This window comes from Caenorhabditis elegans, chromosome II (genome assembly GCF_000002985.6).
Source record: "Caenorhabditis elegans chromosome II".
NCBI classification, from domain to species: Eukaryota; Metazoa; Nematoda; class Chromadorea; order Rhabditida; family Rhabditidae; genus Caenorhabditis; species Caenorhabditis elegans.
In genome coordinates, this window is record NC_003280.10 from 10,374,958 (window position 1) to 10,390,944 (window position 15,987).

Consider the following 15,987-nt stretch of genomic DNA (forward strand, 5'->3'; position numbering starts at 1 on the left):
CGGCACCAATGGCTACTTACGTGGAATTTGGTTTAAGTGTAATTAGGAGGACAGAGACGAAGAAGAAGGGATTAGACGGACGGGGGGGGGGGGGGGGGGGGGGCACACCTTGAAGGAGCTATCAAATGTTTAAGATGGAGAAAGAGGGATAGAAATTGTATACATTAAGAGGATAATTAGTTTTTGGATTATATTTCAGAAATTAGGGATTTATTATGAAAGAGTTATTCTAATTAGCTAGTTTTCCAAATTTACTTGAAATTTGAGATTAGCAAATGCACTTCTAGAAAATTAATTTAAAATTAACAATTTATTCAAAATAATAAAATTTCTTTTTTCAGCAACCATAGGCGAATGTGGATTTGAGAATCTTGAAAAAAAATTGGGAAGTAGACTGCCTGATTGTGCTCCCAGCGGGCTCTTATTCCTGACCAAAGAGAAGCCATAGCTAACTACTGTAGAAGCTTAATATTAGTATTGGTAGCCTTACGAGCAACTTGAAAATTAGTTTCGCAGCATTTATGTTTGTTTCCTATGTTCTTTAAAAAAATTTATATAACTTCCAAAATAGAACAGTAAAATTTCTATGCTAATAGGGAACACGGCTTAGAACAAGCTTGTTTAGCAAAATTTTACCAACTGATGAATTTCTCCAACAGGAAATCAAAAATGCTTTTCAGAAAACTAAGCGTAATGGTTAATCAAATTTAGATCAGTTACAGTAAATTGTTATACTCAGAGCTTGCTCAGCTTTTAGCATATGAAATGCTCAATATTGATGCAGCGCGGAAAAACAAGTTTTCCTTCGCCAAGACTTCCGATTAATATTAGTATCTTCTGGCTCTATATCCAAGGAATTATCTTCTTCTTCGGCTGCTACTGCTGTCGTTGATGCCCACCACTTTCAATAACGTGTTAATAACACTAATAATCATACTAATCATAAATATAATATCATAATATACATGCCGCGAATAGACGATTAGAGACGCTCAGAGACCATATGAGAATTGAGAGATTTTCAGCGGATTATATCCCGTCACTGGATTTTGTACCTGCAGTTATGGAGCACCACAATAATTTTTATGGAATTGGAGAAGAAGAAGATTATGAAAGCAGAACTAAGAAGCACTCAAGGATTCGAAGAAGATTGCTCAAAATAGAAAGCTGGTACCACCCTTTTAAAGTAATTGGGAAAGCGTGTTCGTAACGAGGTCCTGGATAAAATTGAGTCCGTTGGATTCTTACAGGGCCTGTACGAATTTTTTAGTGATAACTCACAAAACAAATTCTCAACTTCAGGTGTACCAAGTATTGTGGAGCAGTATCCTAATGCGTTTTCATTTGCACTTTTTGTTCCGAGAAAGCCGGGTATACCTCAAACTGTGTAAATTGGTTATATTGGCTATGAAGTTCAAAAATATGTATTTAGTTATCGCCAGTTGGCTTGGAACTTGGAAATTTCATTTTAACAATAATTTACTCAAAGGATATCATATATGTACCTTAAAATTATCAAAATTTGCAACATAAATAGAGATAGAAACAAGGATTTTTGAAAGATCATTTTTGCCAATTTTTCAGTTCAAATAATCATGAAATTGGAAATTTCCACACATTCCAGCTAAAAGCAAGTTATCTCTTCGTAGAATAGATTCACTACTATAAAAATTGAACACACCGAATTAAATATAAAAATTTAAGCTCTTCAAGTATTAAAGAGCTACTTAGTATTTTTGTCAGAAGAGTGGGAAAAAGAAGCTGCTGCACATTTTCAGTCAATAGAGATAAATAAGTGGTTAATAACATAATATCGTTGAATAGACTTGTCATAGATTGGTGGTAGTCACAAGATGGGCGGAGAGTGGTTGAGTGTGGAGATAAAGATAATTTGAAGACTGAGATTGATGTCAAAAGAGAGCTCTTCTGTGTACATATGATGTCAATTGGAATATGGAAAATTACTTCTATGGAGCTACAGATTTTGAGTCATGAAACCATCTGCAATATGAACTCTCCAAACCCAGGGTTGCGTTGTAATCGGCAACTGTAGAATTCGCGAAAAATGAAAATACAATTCAATTAACGGAATAATTTTGGAAATTTTCAATCCTGACAATATCTAAAATTCAATAAACTTTAGTGTCCCGACATGTTCTGAGTTAAAAACTGTGCTCACTGATATTTAAGACACTTCCAGTGTAGAAATTAACTTTTTTTTTCAGGTCTAACATAAATTTGCATAATTTTGAAATCTATGATATATTTTTGTCAGGTCTGACATACGGCACTTTTAGAAATTATTGGTAATTTAAAATGTTTTCCAAATTCAAAAAATCGTCTCCTGACAAAGTTTTCCAAAATTTGCAAACCTACCAAAAATCCTTTTCTGTAAAATTTTATGTGGAATTAAAATGTTTTCAAAATTTTCATTATTTCGGCAATCGGAGGTAACTTCTTGTATACAGTTGGCAATTCGTTTAAAAAATTTAATATGCACCATAGGCTTATGAGTTGCTGATAGATTGTATCCACTTTGTTGAATCCTCTGAAATTTTATGCTTTTAAAATGGCTTGAAACATTCTCTTCTCGGCTGCTAAAATTAAAAACGGCAGTTTAAATATTGTTACAACTCGTTAAAAAGAACTAACCTAGTAAGATTATTTTCATAGATTATCTATTTTTATACTCCATCTCATTTTCCAAACCAATGATAAATAAGGACTAATTGTAAATTGAGTGTCCAGTTTTAATTGCCAAATCTATGTGCATATTTCTAAATATCCGAAACTGTAATGTTGTATGCTTCAATTCAATTAAGTATGTTTTCCAAGTTTCGACAGGTTTTCCATTTTTGTTTTCCAGTGCCACCAAACGAATATTGTACGTTTTCTTGCTCCTGCAGGATCCTCAAATTCCCAAGCATAAATTTTTTGAAATGCTATCAATAAATTGAAACAGAAACCGTTAAAAATACGAAAGTGCCGAATTTCCAAAAACCCCCGGTGAAACCGTCAAAATTACGAACAAAATGTGTAAAAATTGGCGGAGCGGCGCCTCTGGCGGCAGCGCTCGTCTTACAAATTGATGGCATCAGGTAGACGACGAAAAGTGTGTGTGAGATGAAGAGACACAGACAATCGAAATGCCTGGTGCCACCACTTCTCTTTCTTCTTTCTTTTTTTCATTTTTCTTTCTTTTTTGTGTCATGTCCTTGATGAAGGCGATGGGTTATTGAATACGTCGGTAATACTTGTGCCGTAGAAGATTCTGTAGAAGTTTTGAGCATTTCCAGAAAAATAAATCGGAGAATGAGGAACTGGAAAAGAAGTCTGAAAAATATTTTTTCTAATTTTTTGAGCCTCGATTTAGATCAAAATATATGTCAAGAGTCCCAAGGACTACTCCAGGTTAGAAGATTTCTCGGCAAGAACACCTGAAAATCCAAATAAATGTTGATCGACCATCGAATGATGCTCTCTGAAAAGTCACCGAATGATATTTTTTATGTTCTATGTTGTACACATCTAAAATTGAGCATGTCAGACGCACAACTTTTAATCATACATTGGAATTTTGCATAAAAAATACTCGAAATTTGTATTTTCAAAAATAGGCTGATCTCCCTGTTCGAATCCCCTCTAAAATTAGAACTGCAAGACTAATCAGCGATTTGCTCCGTTCCTTTTTGAACCAATCAGATCAGGTGTGCCTCATTTTCCAAAACCCACTTTTAATGAAAAACCCTTCGTTAAACGGCAAATTTAGATCTAACTTTCCACCAGTCAAAATTAATTTTCATTTAGAAATCTTTCCATGTAAAACGAGAGGACAAATTACGTTGCTGTGAGACTTTCCAATCCGACAAGACAGAAAGGTATGAAAAATGAGAAATTGAACCTCACTAGCATTTTTCGAAAATTGAAATGTGTCAGAGAGGAGATGTTTGGCGCAATTGTAACAATGTTTGTCCCCTTTTTAGTATTCTCGTGTGCCTCATATCGCTCCACAAAAAGTTTTTTTTTTGTCGCGGCCTCCCCCCGGTGTCCACCTTCATGGACACCAACGGATAGATATTATGAATCGAAAGGGGAGTGTGAGCATCAAAACATGAAGGCGTCGGGAAGGCTCCGTTATTTCATAATGTTGCTTATTGTGAGTCTGCCAAACCGGACTAAACCACACTTCGTCGATAAAATGAATTCCAGAAGTATGTACAGTATAAAACTTGAATTGTTTGAAATATGCACATTTCAAATAATTATAATTTTTGTACTACAAAAGGTAACATATATTTCATAAAACAAAGCTATTGTAAAAAGTTCACATTTATAAAAATGTAGCAAAAAATTTCGAGTCGAGAAAAACTTGAAATTGTTTCACCGCAAATTAACAGTAGTACCACAAATCTATATATTTTCTTAAGGTAAAGCATGGCTTTTTACAATGCTTAACGTCTAGATGACAAAAGTTTTCAGTTCATGTCTCAAATTCAAGACTTCTCATTCAGTTATAATATTTAATTAGGTTTTAATTATTCGCGTTTGAACATTCTAGAGATTGGAACTTGCAGATGGCTATGTTTGAAAACTGCTTGAAATTTTCAGAAAATCTAGAAACTTTCAGTATGAACTTATAATATCCCGACAGATGATGTTTCACTAATTGAACACCTCCCCCTCATCATCTCCCTTATCCACCATTCTTCGAAAAGGGTTTTGGCGTCGTCGAGAGCACACGTAGAGCTCTCCTCCTCTTCTTCCTGCTTCTTCTCTTCTTTTTCTTTTTTCATCGCGCGTCCCCGGCTCCGTGTGCTCGGCGCCGTGGCTCACCACACACCAACACACGCATGTGCAGAGACACCCAATACAACGCCAAAGAGAGACAGCCTCACTCACCTCTTCTTTTTCTATTTTTTCTTCTCTTTTCCCAGTGACGACGACCACGTCTTCTACTTCAAACTTCCACCCACACAAGCCCACCCCAGTCACCGCACTTCATCATTATACTTGAGTTTTGAAGTTTGACATCTGAAATTTTCCATATAAGGTAGGCAATTTGAAATTCTCAGAATGAGAATTTAGTCATGATCTTGAAATTTCAGAATTCATGAGATGGCACTAACAAATTTGCTCACCGTTCCCTATTAGACTTGTACCCTCACTACTTTACTTTGACGGTATATATCTCTGTTGTCTTAAGTTTTATAAAAAACTTTCAACAATGAAAATATAGAGAAATACTTTACACGTATTTTGTCAGTTTAATTTTTTTTAAAATAAAATTTAAGACGGCCAAGATATAAACTGTCAAAGTAAAAAAAGGAGGATGCAATTCTAATAGGAAAAATACGGTATTATTTTATACACCTAGGCTTCTTATCTCATGAAATCATTAGGACTAGAAATTGGACTAACCTTACTAGGGAATGGTGTTACCCCTGCAATCGCTAGGAGGACAAAACAAAGTGAAAATGGAAGATCAGATCTATGGCTACAAGAATCAGTTTTTGGAATCTGCTTAACTCGGTCCCAAAGCTGAAATTTTTGGCCTTAAAAATTAGTGCTTTTTTTGCTCAAAATGCCGTTTTTCGTGTGTAGAAGTGGCTACATAAAAGTTTGGCACTGCAGCCGCCGTTCGAATGGCCGATTGGTGAACTCTCGTGCTCATTAATCTAAAGGTCACGGGTTCGTTCCCCACTAGGTATTAATTTTTTTTTTGAATTTTTCCTCTAGCATGAAATATGCACAAAAACACGGTTTCTTCCGTTTTTGGGTAACTTCGGAATAAATTTTTTGGTTCCTGGGAATCATAAAAGTAATTTGGAAACTTTTTGGAAGTTTTCTTTTTTTGATAAATTTTCACTTTTCTCCCACCTGTCCCACCCTTTTCTCCCACCTGATGTATGCACATTTTTTTCTTCAAAAATAATTTTTCAAAATTTTTTCAAAAAGTGTTTGGTTTGAAAGAGCAGCATTAGTTTGGATATTTCTACGATTTTGGAGGATCAAATGTCATTTTTAGGAGAAAACCACTGTTGTTTTATCTAGAGTTTTTCACGACAAGGACCTACTTTCAAAGACTTCCAGCTCCGTTGACGAGTAAAATAAAAAAAAGTTGTCAACTGCAAAGTTATTTTAAAAGTACCAATAAACAAATTCTGCTAAATTTTATGGGTAGACGGAAATAGCTAATCGAAGTGAAGCTTTAACTTACTTAATTACTAATGTCCATATCTCTCTACCCATAAAATTTAGCAGAGTAACTTCAACTGACAATTTGTTTATTGGTACTTTTAAAATAACTTTGCAGTTGACAACTTTTTTTTATTTTACTCTTCAACGGAGCTGGAAGTCTTTGAAAGTAGGTCCTTTTCGTGAAAAACTCTAGATAAAACAACAGTGGTTTTCTCCTAAAAATGACATTTGATCCTCCAAAATCGTAGAAATATCCAAACTAATGCTGCTCTTTCAAACCAAACACTTTTTGAAAAAACTTTGAAAAATTATTTTTGAAGAAAAAAATGTGCATACATCAGGTGGGAGAAAAGTGAAAATTTATCAAAAAAAGAAAACTTCCAAAAAGTTTCCAAATTACTTTTATGATTCCCAGGAACCAAAAAATTTATTCCGAAGTTACCCAAAAACGGAAGAAACCGTGTTTTTGTGCATATTTCATGCTAGAGGAAAAATTCAAAAAAAAAATTAATACCTAGTGGGGAACGAACCCGTGACCTTTAGATTAATGAGCACGAGAGTTCACCAATCGGCCATTCGAACGGCGGCGGCAGTGCCAAACTTTTATGTAGCCACTTCTACACACGAAAAACGGCATTTTGAGCAAAAAAAGCACTAATTTTTAAGGCCAAAAATTTCAGCTTTGGGACCGAGTTAAGCAGATTCCAAAAACTGATTCTTGTAGCCATAGATCTGATCTTCCATTTTCACTTTGTTTTGTCCTCCTAGCGATTGCAGGGGTAACACCATTCCCTAGTTAGCTAATTGTAAGTATTGAGCACCGAGTTATATATGTCTGAATCCGGGCTCTTCCAGCATATGTTTGGTACGATGTTATGCTCTTAATTTCTACTGAGTGCCAAGTTCTAGATTTTCCAGTTTAAAATCCCTAGACTTTTCATATTTTGTTGTTTGTTGCTTTTTTAAAGAACTTAGCTCTGAAGGGCCCTGTCTTTCTGTTCTCCTGAAATTTTCATTAAATTTAATATATTTTTCCATTGGTTTCCATCTCGTCCACATAGTGTTGTGGGTTGTTGGGTGTCGCCAAAAAGATTTCCTACGGCGGCGGTGACGAGGTCTTCGTCCACTGTGTCTCCCTGTGTGAAAGAGTGTGCGGGAAAGGCTCCCGCACACACACAAAAGTTCAATAAGATAGTACATCGATCATGGAGAGCGTAGAGATATAGGGGGACACCCGCGCCCTCTTTCCCCCACACTACCCGTCGCCACTCTTCTTTTCCATTCCCCCACTTCCCCACCGCCCTATTGCATTGTCACTGTCTGGATGAATCTCTTTGATTTGTACACTATTTCGTCTATTTCGTTCGCCAGGAGGTTCTTGTCTTTTTCTACTTCTCTTTCTCTGTCTGTCTAACCATGGGGGCACTGTTGTGTCATAACACAAACACAGAGACAGTATGGTGTCGGGTCGGGCGCGTCCCCCCGTTTTCCCCCCATGTCCCTCCACTTTTCTCCATTCCTTTCGTTATATTGTTCGATTTTTCATATTTTATGAGTTTCTTATTGAACGATTGCAACGTTCTCTTTTAGCTACAGTAACCCCTCGGGACCTTTTTTCCAAATTTCCTTTCAATGTCAGTGGATTATGTTCCAAATATAATTTTATGTTAGTTATATCCATAGTGCCTCAAAAAATATCAGAGCTTCAGAAAACCCTCTCCTCTCATCCAATCTATCCATTCTAACCAATTATTCCCCCTTCCAATTCTTATAAGACCATACAAACCTTTCAAGAAGCTTCAATGTGTATGTTTGTCTATAATCGTATAAGCTTCATCTTGTGCTCCATGTCCTCTCATTCCTCCTTATCTACTCATTGGCAATGAATCTATTTAGTTTTATTTGAGTGTGTGTGTCTCGGACCAAAAAATGAGTGAGCCCTCTATGAAGAAGACGTGAAACAAAAATATGTGAAGGGTAAGGAGCGGCGGGTGGTGGGTAAAGTGTGGGAATATGGGAGGTGGAGAGGATTTGAGACAAATTTTGAGCTAATATGGTAAAGTGGGAACGTGTGTTGGATAAACTTTTTTTCAAATTGAAAATGGTTTGTAGATCTAGAAGCCAGGAAGCCACTGTCGGTAGGGCGTACAGGCCGGTGAGAGGTGCCTGCTAACGCCTAGGCGGGTTAGAGTCTGAGATCTTTTGGCAAGTCTAGAAATCTGTTTATTTGATTCAAAAATTTATATAGAAATCCAAATAGGAAAGTTCACAAAAATCCTTTCAGCTAGTTTATTATCGTACCAAATTGAACCGTTTTTCGACCTAAAAGTTGCTGAAAAAGGATCTCGGTAACTTTAGCCCTACATACCTTCAAATCCCTCATACCATCCCACTCGAAAATACGGAAAGAACTTACAAATTCTCCCTTTTCTTCCCCCACATTTCGCTCTCCAGTAGGTTTAATCGAATCACACCTGCGACAGCGCATGGCGCCGAATACACGACACCACGCTCCCCGCATAGTCCTACAAAAAAATTGTTGTAGATGCTGTCTCTTTGTGGGGGATTTTTTTGTATTCTTTTTCTCTCCCTCTCTCCCTCTTCGAGATTCGCCAAATTGATTCTCGCGCCACTGGGGCAATAGCGGCGGCGGCAGCGGTAACAGCAATACAGACGGTCCTAACGCAATTTGTCATGTCTCTCATTTTTTGTGAGGAGAGTAACTGTAGTAGTAGTAGGTGGGTAATTGGGCAATAGAAAACAGCAGCAAACTGAATGTTACAAAAACAGTTATTTGGTGGATTTTGTGACATGTAGGTGTGAGGACTGCTGCTGGAATTCAGATATATTCCAGGAGCTGACGTTTGCTCACTGACATGGAAGAAGTACTGGAGGATGGCAATATAATTAAAATTTGGAAATTCTGGAAATTCAAAAGAAAAACGTAGCAAATTTGATACTTTGGAATGTACATCTCAAAGCTAACCTAGGTAATAACTAGGTACCTAGGAAGATGTCATTTTCAGGACTCCTCAAAACTCCTGGAAGTGGAATCTACGAAAAACTTGTATTAAAACACTCATAATAGTGCAAAACACTCGAATATTGAAATTAAACACTTTCCAAAAATTGTCACATTTCTCAATTTTTCAGTCAGTTTTGGTAAATTGCAAAAGTTTTTTGAGGCTTTAATTGGGTATTTGGCTACTTTATCATAAGAGTGATTTTGAATAAGTTCCCAACTGTCCCTACTTCAGTTTTGAGTTAATAAACATTTGCTGTAACTTGATAGCAGAAGCATTATTGAGCAAAACCATTAGACTTATGAAACGATAGTTTTTTTTTGTCGAATTTTCAAACATTTTAATTTGAAGAGCACTGTTTATTTTTTAATCTACAAAATGAAAGCCAACTCTTGAATCAGTTACCAAAAGCCTATATATATACATCCAGCTACAGGCTACAATTAGCCCCTATTGTTGCATTCAACCTCTAAAACACATAAAGTTCAGTTGTTTCACCACCCGAATTTCAGAATTCTTGGCCATAAAACTCTCGCCTCCACACCTTTCATGTGTCTCCCTAAAACGATGTTTACTTCCATTCTCCCCCCACCTCCATTTCGTTTCGCCTCTTCTTCCCATTTTCCCTTTGGCCTTCTACCTACTCCCGACGGGCGAAACTTCTCTGCATCTTCCCTATCTCTTCTCTCTTTCTCTCTCTGTTTCTATTTCTTTCTCTTTTTCTCCATTCACAACGTGGCGCGGATGGGTGTACAGGCCGGTGTATCAGATAGCGGCAAAAGATCGGAGGGCACTAGACACCACCACACGATATTTGCAAAGTGATGATGAAGATGATGAAGTCAATTCTCTCACTGGGTCTCGCGACGAAAAGACACCAAGTGGGCGTACGGGTCATAGTTACGTTATTATTGCAATTTGCAACAATTCGATTTCATTCAGCATACACCAAAATCACAATCTTTCTCTCATTTCTCGGTTTCCTCTATGTGATTTCTCTTGTCTCCCATGGTGTGGAGGTGTATAGACTTCTATATTGATTTCCCTATTACTCTTATCATTCCCCTTCTTCCCACCACGGGAACTTCAAATTGATTTCTCCTGTATTTTACTTCTTTTCAAATTTTTTGGGTTTTGAAGATTGCATTTTGCAGAACCTGACACACACTCAAAAATGTATGTCTTGCTCAACTTGAAGGATGACAAAATGCTGCAGAACGTGGTGCAGTTATTGGTGAGTTTTTAATATCTATTCGTTGCACCATGACTTTTTTGTTCAAAAAAAGTCTGACTTTCGAGTGAAAACTGTAATATATTGATGTTTCAACTAGAAAAATCCAAAAACATTTAATAGCATTTGGGTCTGCTAAATATTTAGCAAACTCAAATTTGATGTTTTTTTTTAAATTTTTTGATGAAAAAATCTTGAGAAAACCAAATCAAAAACCTTTTTTCCTAAAATGTACCTAGAACTGTCAGTTATGTACAGATTTCTAAATTCCCAAACTTTTCAGTTCGCCCACGGTCACCGACAGCTCTCTATTGGTGAAACGATCGAAAATCTGTGTCCAACGTGTGAAAAGACATCATCAAATCAACCAATGTCTACCGTGACGTCATCGACAACATCACCCATAACCCCATCGACACCACCACGAGCTTCCTCCTCCTCATCAATGTTTGCTGCTTCATCACCGTCCGCCGCCGCAACATACAGTACGGTAACGACGGCTGCTCTTGTTGTTCCAACGACACTGCAATCGCCGAAACGAGAATTCGTATGTTCGACGCCGATTAAGAATGGAACTTCGGACGCGAAGGTATGATGTGCTAGATTTGAACTTGGCAAAGCTTTTTTTATATTTTGAGAAGCCTTCATTTGAAAACGAGATAGCTACAAAAATACTGTGTAGCATTTCAATACAGTCTTGTTTAGAAGAAAATATCGTCAATTGGAAAGATGTTTAAAGCCACTCGCTAAAATGGCCAAAAAAAACATTTTGAATTAAAAAAAAAAATCAGAAAGTGGCAATTTAGACTCACTATTCACATATCATAAATAATTTTGGAAATTGCCAAAAAAATATTATACGGGTTTTATGATGGGAAATCGGTGATTCGGCAAAATTCCGGAATTGAAAATTTCCGGCAAATCGACAAACCGGCATTTTGCCTTTTTGCCGAATTTGTCGACAAAAAAACAACCTTATTCAGCCGAATTTTTTATTCTGGTAACTTATGAAATTTAAATATTTTAAATTATGTAGAGCAATAATTTTTCATATTTACACGTCGTTTTTCTTCTATAAATTTAATATTTCAGTCTCATCTCAAACGACCATTCGTGCCAATCTCCCCAATCCTACCTCATCGTGCTCCACAAGAAATCCAAAAATATGAAGAAGTGAGTGTAAAAGAAGAACCGAGTGATGAAGGTAATGAGGATCCTGATATGTCTGTAGACGTTGATGAAGACCTAGAAGATCTCACTCTCAGTCAAGCACTTGAACTTTTTGATAGGGTAAGTGTGCTTTCAGAATCACGTGGATGCTATTTTGAATTTAGACAAACTTTCAGGAACCACGTACCAAGAAAGCAAAAGCTGATGAGCCATTTGGAGAGCTTTATCAGTGTCAGTTATGTAAGAAGAGCATCTCAAGGCATGGACAATACGCCAATCTTTTGAATCATTTGTCAAGGCATGCAAGGTTACATGCATCGAAGAAACAATATTGGTTAGTCTTTTTATTTATAAAATGTAATCCTTGATGCCGAAACATTTCATTTGATGATCTTTTTTCAGTTGTCCAAAATGTGGAGCCAGCTTCACAAGGAGGTACCTAGCATCTACTCACATTAAGGAAGTTCATGGAGAGCCGAAGCTTCAGCCTCATGATTTTGCGTAAGTTTTTCTCACGGCAACTGTATGGTTTTCAAGCTAAAAATACGGTACCAGGTCTTGGCACGACAATTTTTTGTAAAATGCGGGTAGGTGTGCACCATTGAAGAGTACTGTAATTTAAACTTTCATTTCTGCGCAATTTTTATCGATTTTTAACAGTTTTCCTAGCGGTTTGGCAAAATTCAACTGTTTTCATTGCTATATTCGGGGTTTCAAGAAATAAATATATATTTTATCGAAAATCTTTTAAAAATCTATGAAAATTGTGCAAAATAAAAGTTTAAAACTACAGTACCCTTTAAAGGCGCACACATACTCGCAATTAATAAAAACTGTCGTGTCGAGACCGGGTACCGTATATATTATACTTTTGGCGTAAAAACCGCAACATTTTGCGTCTGGGTCAAAAAAATCTTCAATATTTCTCCACAAACGCAACAATTTTACAGAGCCGAACTCCGCGAGGAATACCGTCGGCTTCTTGAAATGTGCTTCCCTGGAGCTGATAATCGCCGGAAACAGCAACAAGCAGTCACACAGGCAACAAAAGATTCCATTCTCAATATTCTTTCCGATGATAGTGGAGTTTCCGTCAACGATTCTTCTGATTTGAATATTTCTGTGGGAAATGAAAAAATCGAAGTACATGTTGGAACGGCTGATGGTGATGAAGATTCTTCATGATATTCTTGGGATTTTCCTTATTTTTATTCAATTGTTCATTTCTCAGGGTTGGCGTTTTCTCCCCTTTCCCCCTTCTCAACAAAATCTCGTTGTCGTCTTTTTTTTCAATTTATTTAATTTTCAAACCTGTGATATTCTACGATTCTTAGTCATTTTTCTTACCAGGTTTTTCTCTTTCATTTTTCTTCATAATTATTATTGTTAGACTAGAGAATTTTCACTGTGAAGAGCGGGTGTTTCTTTTTGTTTTCACAATTATTCTTCAGAATTTATATTTTAAAACTCTCGTAACAGCTGGTCTCTGTGCCGTGCCTTGCTTTTGGTGTGATAATTTTTTGTTGGTCTGTTGAATAAATTTTTACAATTTTTTCTATGATAAACATTATTTCCGGAAAATAAAAGAAAGTTTCTGCAAAAAAATAAGATGGTAAAATGTGTGAAAAAAGTGCGCGGCGCAATTGCAATCTCCGTAAATCGACACACTCCACCCATTTTTCCGCGCCGCCAAATATTTTTGCCCGATTTTTCAAATAAAAAACTTCATTTCACTGCGATTTTCATAGTTTTTAAACATTTTTTGCTTGAATTTTGAATATTTTATATTAATTTAATCTAAATTCTTCATTTCCCATGCTTGTAATTCATTCACATGACCAGTTTCTTCACTAATCGGCTTGCTTCCTGGCTTCTCCGATAGAACAAAGTTCGTTAAAAGAAAAACACGTGTAAACCACGTGACTGTTGGAAAAGTTGCGGAAAAACTAGGAGAAAAAGATAGAAATCATCATTCCGACCGCGTTTTTGTTGTCTTGTATACTGAACTTGAATCAATTTTAAAATTCTAGCATTCCGTAATTAGAATAGTAGTGCGCTCGTGTATTCTGGTGAAAAATCAAACTTTTCCAAAAAAATTGATTTATTTTTGTTTATTGCAAAGATCACTTTTTCTTCTTCTTCCGAGCGTGCATTGTGTACTGGAGAGCAGTTTTGAAGTGGCGAACGGATTTTCCGGTGAATTTTCTTTCTACTTTTCTTTTCTAATTCGGTAACCATTATAAAGTTTTTTTGGAAGAAACTTCAGAGTTATATTGCTAAATTAGTACTTAAATGTCACATTACTGCGGGAAAAACAGATTTCATCACTCTAAATCTCCGCCCCTTACAGATCACATGTTGAGACTATTTATAGACCAGCTGCAACTGTGTGAGCCTGTTTTTGATAGAAAATTCGACGTCATTTTTCCCATAAAGTTTCTCAAGATATTCTCTAGACATTGTAGAAATTGATAAACTTGAGACAAAAACCCTCGGAATTCCAATGATCAATCACTGGACAAACGAAATGATAAACTGTTGCCAATTTTGCGCCCTCGCTTATCATTTGCAGTTCGTTTTCATCACTCTGTATCTCTGCTCCTCTCCAACTCTACGGCACCCACTGATCTTCGTCGACATTGTCGCCATTCTCTTCAGTTAGTCAGTTCCACACAGTCACATGTCCTGTCTCTCTCTCTTTTAGTTTTTACCTCGCAGACGTTCTTTTTTTTTCACTTATTGTCGCTATTCTCGATTGGTGTGGAGAAACACAAGAACACACATAGACACGTGCCGTTGGGGTTCACCTAGTGGAGGATTATAGATTGAGAGGAACACTCTTTTGTATGCTGCTGGTTTCAGTTTGAAAATTTCAAAGTTGTTGACATGTATCGCATTTTGAAAAAAAATAGTGCACTACTTGCTATGCCGAATTTCAGAAACCATATCTGTGTTGCTCTCTTCACAGATTTAATAAAATAATTATAAACTATTTCCTCTGTGAAAGGTTTAGCGTTTACTTTTTTTGTTCAGTTCTTTTAAATTCTTCGAAAGAATATTGTTCCATCTTCAAGTTTTAATTTGATCCTATTGAAATAAAGTAGCTTCGATCAGAAAAACAGATTCCTGGCATTCGGCAACATTTTTTTTGTTTCTTGAAACGTTCTCTCATCTCAATCAGAGCATTCCGACCACTTATCCTCACACATTTTCGACTCAGGTGCCCTTCGTTGCTCTCTGGAGAATCCGTTGTCATTTTTGAAACGAGTGTTTAGTTTAGTAGAACTTGCTAACCCACCCGACCACGTTGCCTGCCTCCTCCTTCCCATCCTCTCAGTCACATACACTTGACGTGTTTCCCTTGCCGATTGAACGTTCTTTGCACGATCGTACTTCCACACGAAGGAGGAAAAAGCAGCGGCAATATATGCTTACACGGGCGGTCATTTTTATTGGCTGCCGAAGTCTACCCTTATCAGTTTTCAGCGGTTTCCTGTTACAGGAAAAGCTGAAAGTCACGAGTTCAGCATATTTTTTTATTTGCGAGAAAAATATCGAAATGAAGAAAAAAATTGTTGATTTTTCAAATCACATGAGGAGAGATTGGATAAGTATAAGCCCGGAAGTGACCAGAAGATTAGTTTTCAAAGTTGTCCAGCAATTATACTGTTTTCCGCGGATTAAAAACAAAAATGTCTGAAAAAAAAAATTCCTTTCAATTCGGTAGTTCCTTCAGGTCATGATGCAAATTTTTTCATTTCGAATCCCCGTACTGTGATGCAATTCGGCCAAAATTTCAACCTTTTTTGTGTTTTTTCACGATCAAAGTAAGAGTTTGATCTATTCCTCTTCCTCGATTGTTTTTGTTCCTCTCTCGGTCACCAACACTGTCACCACCACATAACAATCACCACGATCTCGTTATCATCACATGAGTACAACATACTCTGTCAGTCCTCCTCTTCTTCTGCAACAAGGGGGGCCGTTTGGCTTGCTTCTTCACACTCATTCACACACAAAAACACAGTGTTGTGTTCTTCTCTTTTTTTCGATTTAGGTATCTCTATTCCTCTCTCAATCGTTCCACGTGATTGTTGTGTGATTGTTGAGGGGGGAGGGCAGTGATAAAGAAAATGACTTTTGCAAAGATTGAAATAGAGGATTCAGATTGTCTTCTTTTGATCTCTTGTTTTGCTATACTTTTACATACCGATTTTTCCTATTATCGAGACTTGAAAATTTTCGATTTTTTGCACCAACCATACTGAACCCGGTCTCGGCACGAAGGCGTGCGCCTTTAAAACAATGAATAGTATCGTAATTTCCAACTTTTATTGCTGTGGAATTTTTTTAAATCGATTTTAT

The 15,987-nt window shown here is 36.8% G+C and overlaps 1 protein-coding gene and 4 non-coding genes across 5 annotated transcripts; 3 read left to right on the forward strand and 2 right to left on the reverse strand.

Annotated features, from left to right (window-relative positions):
- The first annotated feature begins 3,041 nt into the window (after nucleotides 1-3,041).
- C07E3.13 lies at nucleotides 3,042-3,178 on the forward strand. The gene has a single exon (NR_051597.1). It is a non-coding gene; the product is annotated as an Unclassified non-coding RNA C07E3.13 (non-coding RNA).
- On the reverse strand, nucleotides 3,042-3,178 carry C07E3.16. Its single transcript, NR_051598.1, has one exon. It is a non-coding gene; the product is annotated as an Unclassified non-coding RNA C07E3.16 (non-coding RNA).
- Nucleotides 3,179-7,624: 4,446 nt separating this feature from the next.
- C07E3.15 lies at nucleotides 7,625-7,694 on the forward strand. The gene has a single exon (NR_051599.1). It is a non-coding gene; the product is annotated as an Unclassified non-coding RNA C07E3.15 (non-coding RNA).
- A 2,681-nt stretch (nucleotides 7,695-10,375) lies between these two features.
- Nucleotides 10,376-13,176, forward strand: ztf-27 (C2H2-type domain-containing protein). Its single transcript, NM_063834.5, has 6 exons — nucleotides 10,376-10,455; nucleotides 10,736-11,041; nucleotides 11,545-11,742; nucleotides 11,787-11,956; nucleotides 12,025-12,123; nucleotides 12,573-13,176. Exons 1-6 carry the CDS (start codon nucleotides 10,396-10,398, stop codon nucleotides 12,805-12,807), a joined length of 1,068 nt encoding a protein of 355 aa, NP_496235.2. The 5' UTR covers nucleotides 10,376-10,395; the 3' UTR covers nucleotides 12,808-13,176.
- A 1,631-nt stretch (nucleotides 13,177-14,807) lies between these two features.
- Nucleotides 14,808-15,018, reverse strand: T09F3.6. Its single transcript, NR_051600.1, has one exon. It is a non-coding gene; the product is annotated as an Unclassified non-coding RNA T09F3.6 (non-coding RNA).
- Between the last annotated feature and the right edge of the window lie 969 nt (nucleotides 15,019-15,987).

Coding starts and splice junctions, on each gene's coding strand:
- ztf-27 (NM_063834.5), top strand. CDS start 10,396: ATGTATGTCTTGCTCAACTTGAAGGATGACAAAATGCTGCAGAACGTG. Junction 11,743..11,786: donor CACTTGAACTTTTTGATAGG/GTAAGTGTGCTT, acceptor TTTTGAATTTAG/ACAAACTTTCAGGAACCACG. Junction 12,124..12,572: donor CTTCAGCCTCATGATTTTGC/GTAAGTTTTTCT, acceptor ACAATTTTACAG/AGCCGAACTCCGCGAGGAAT.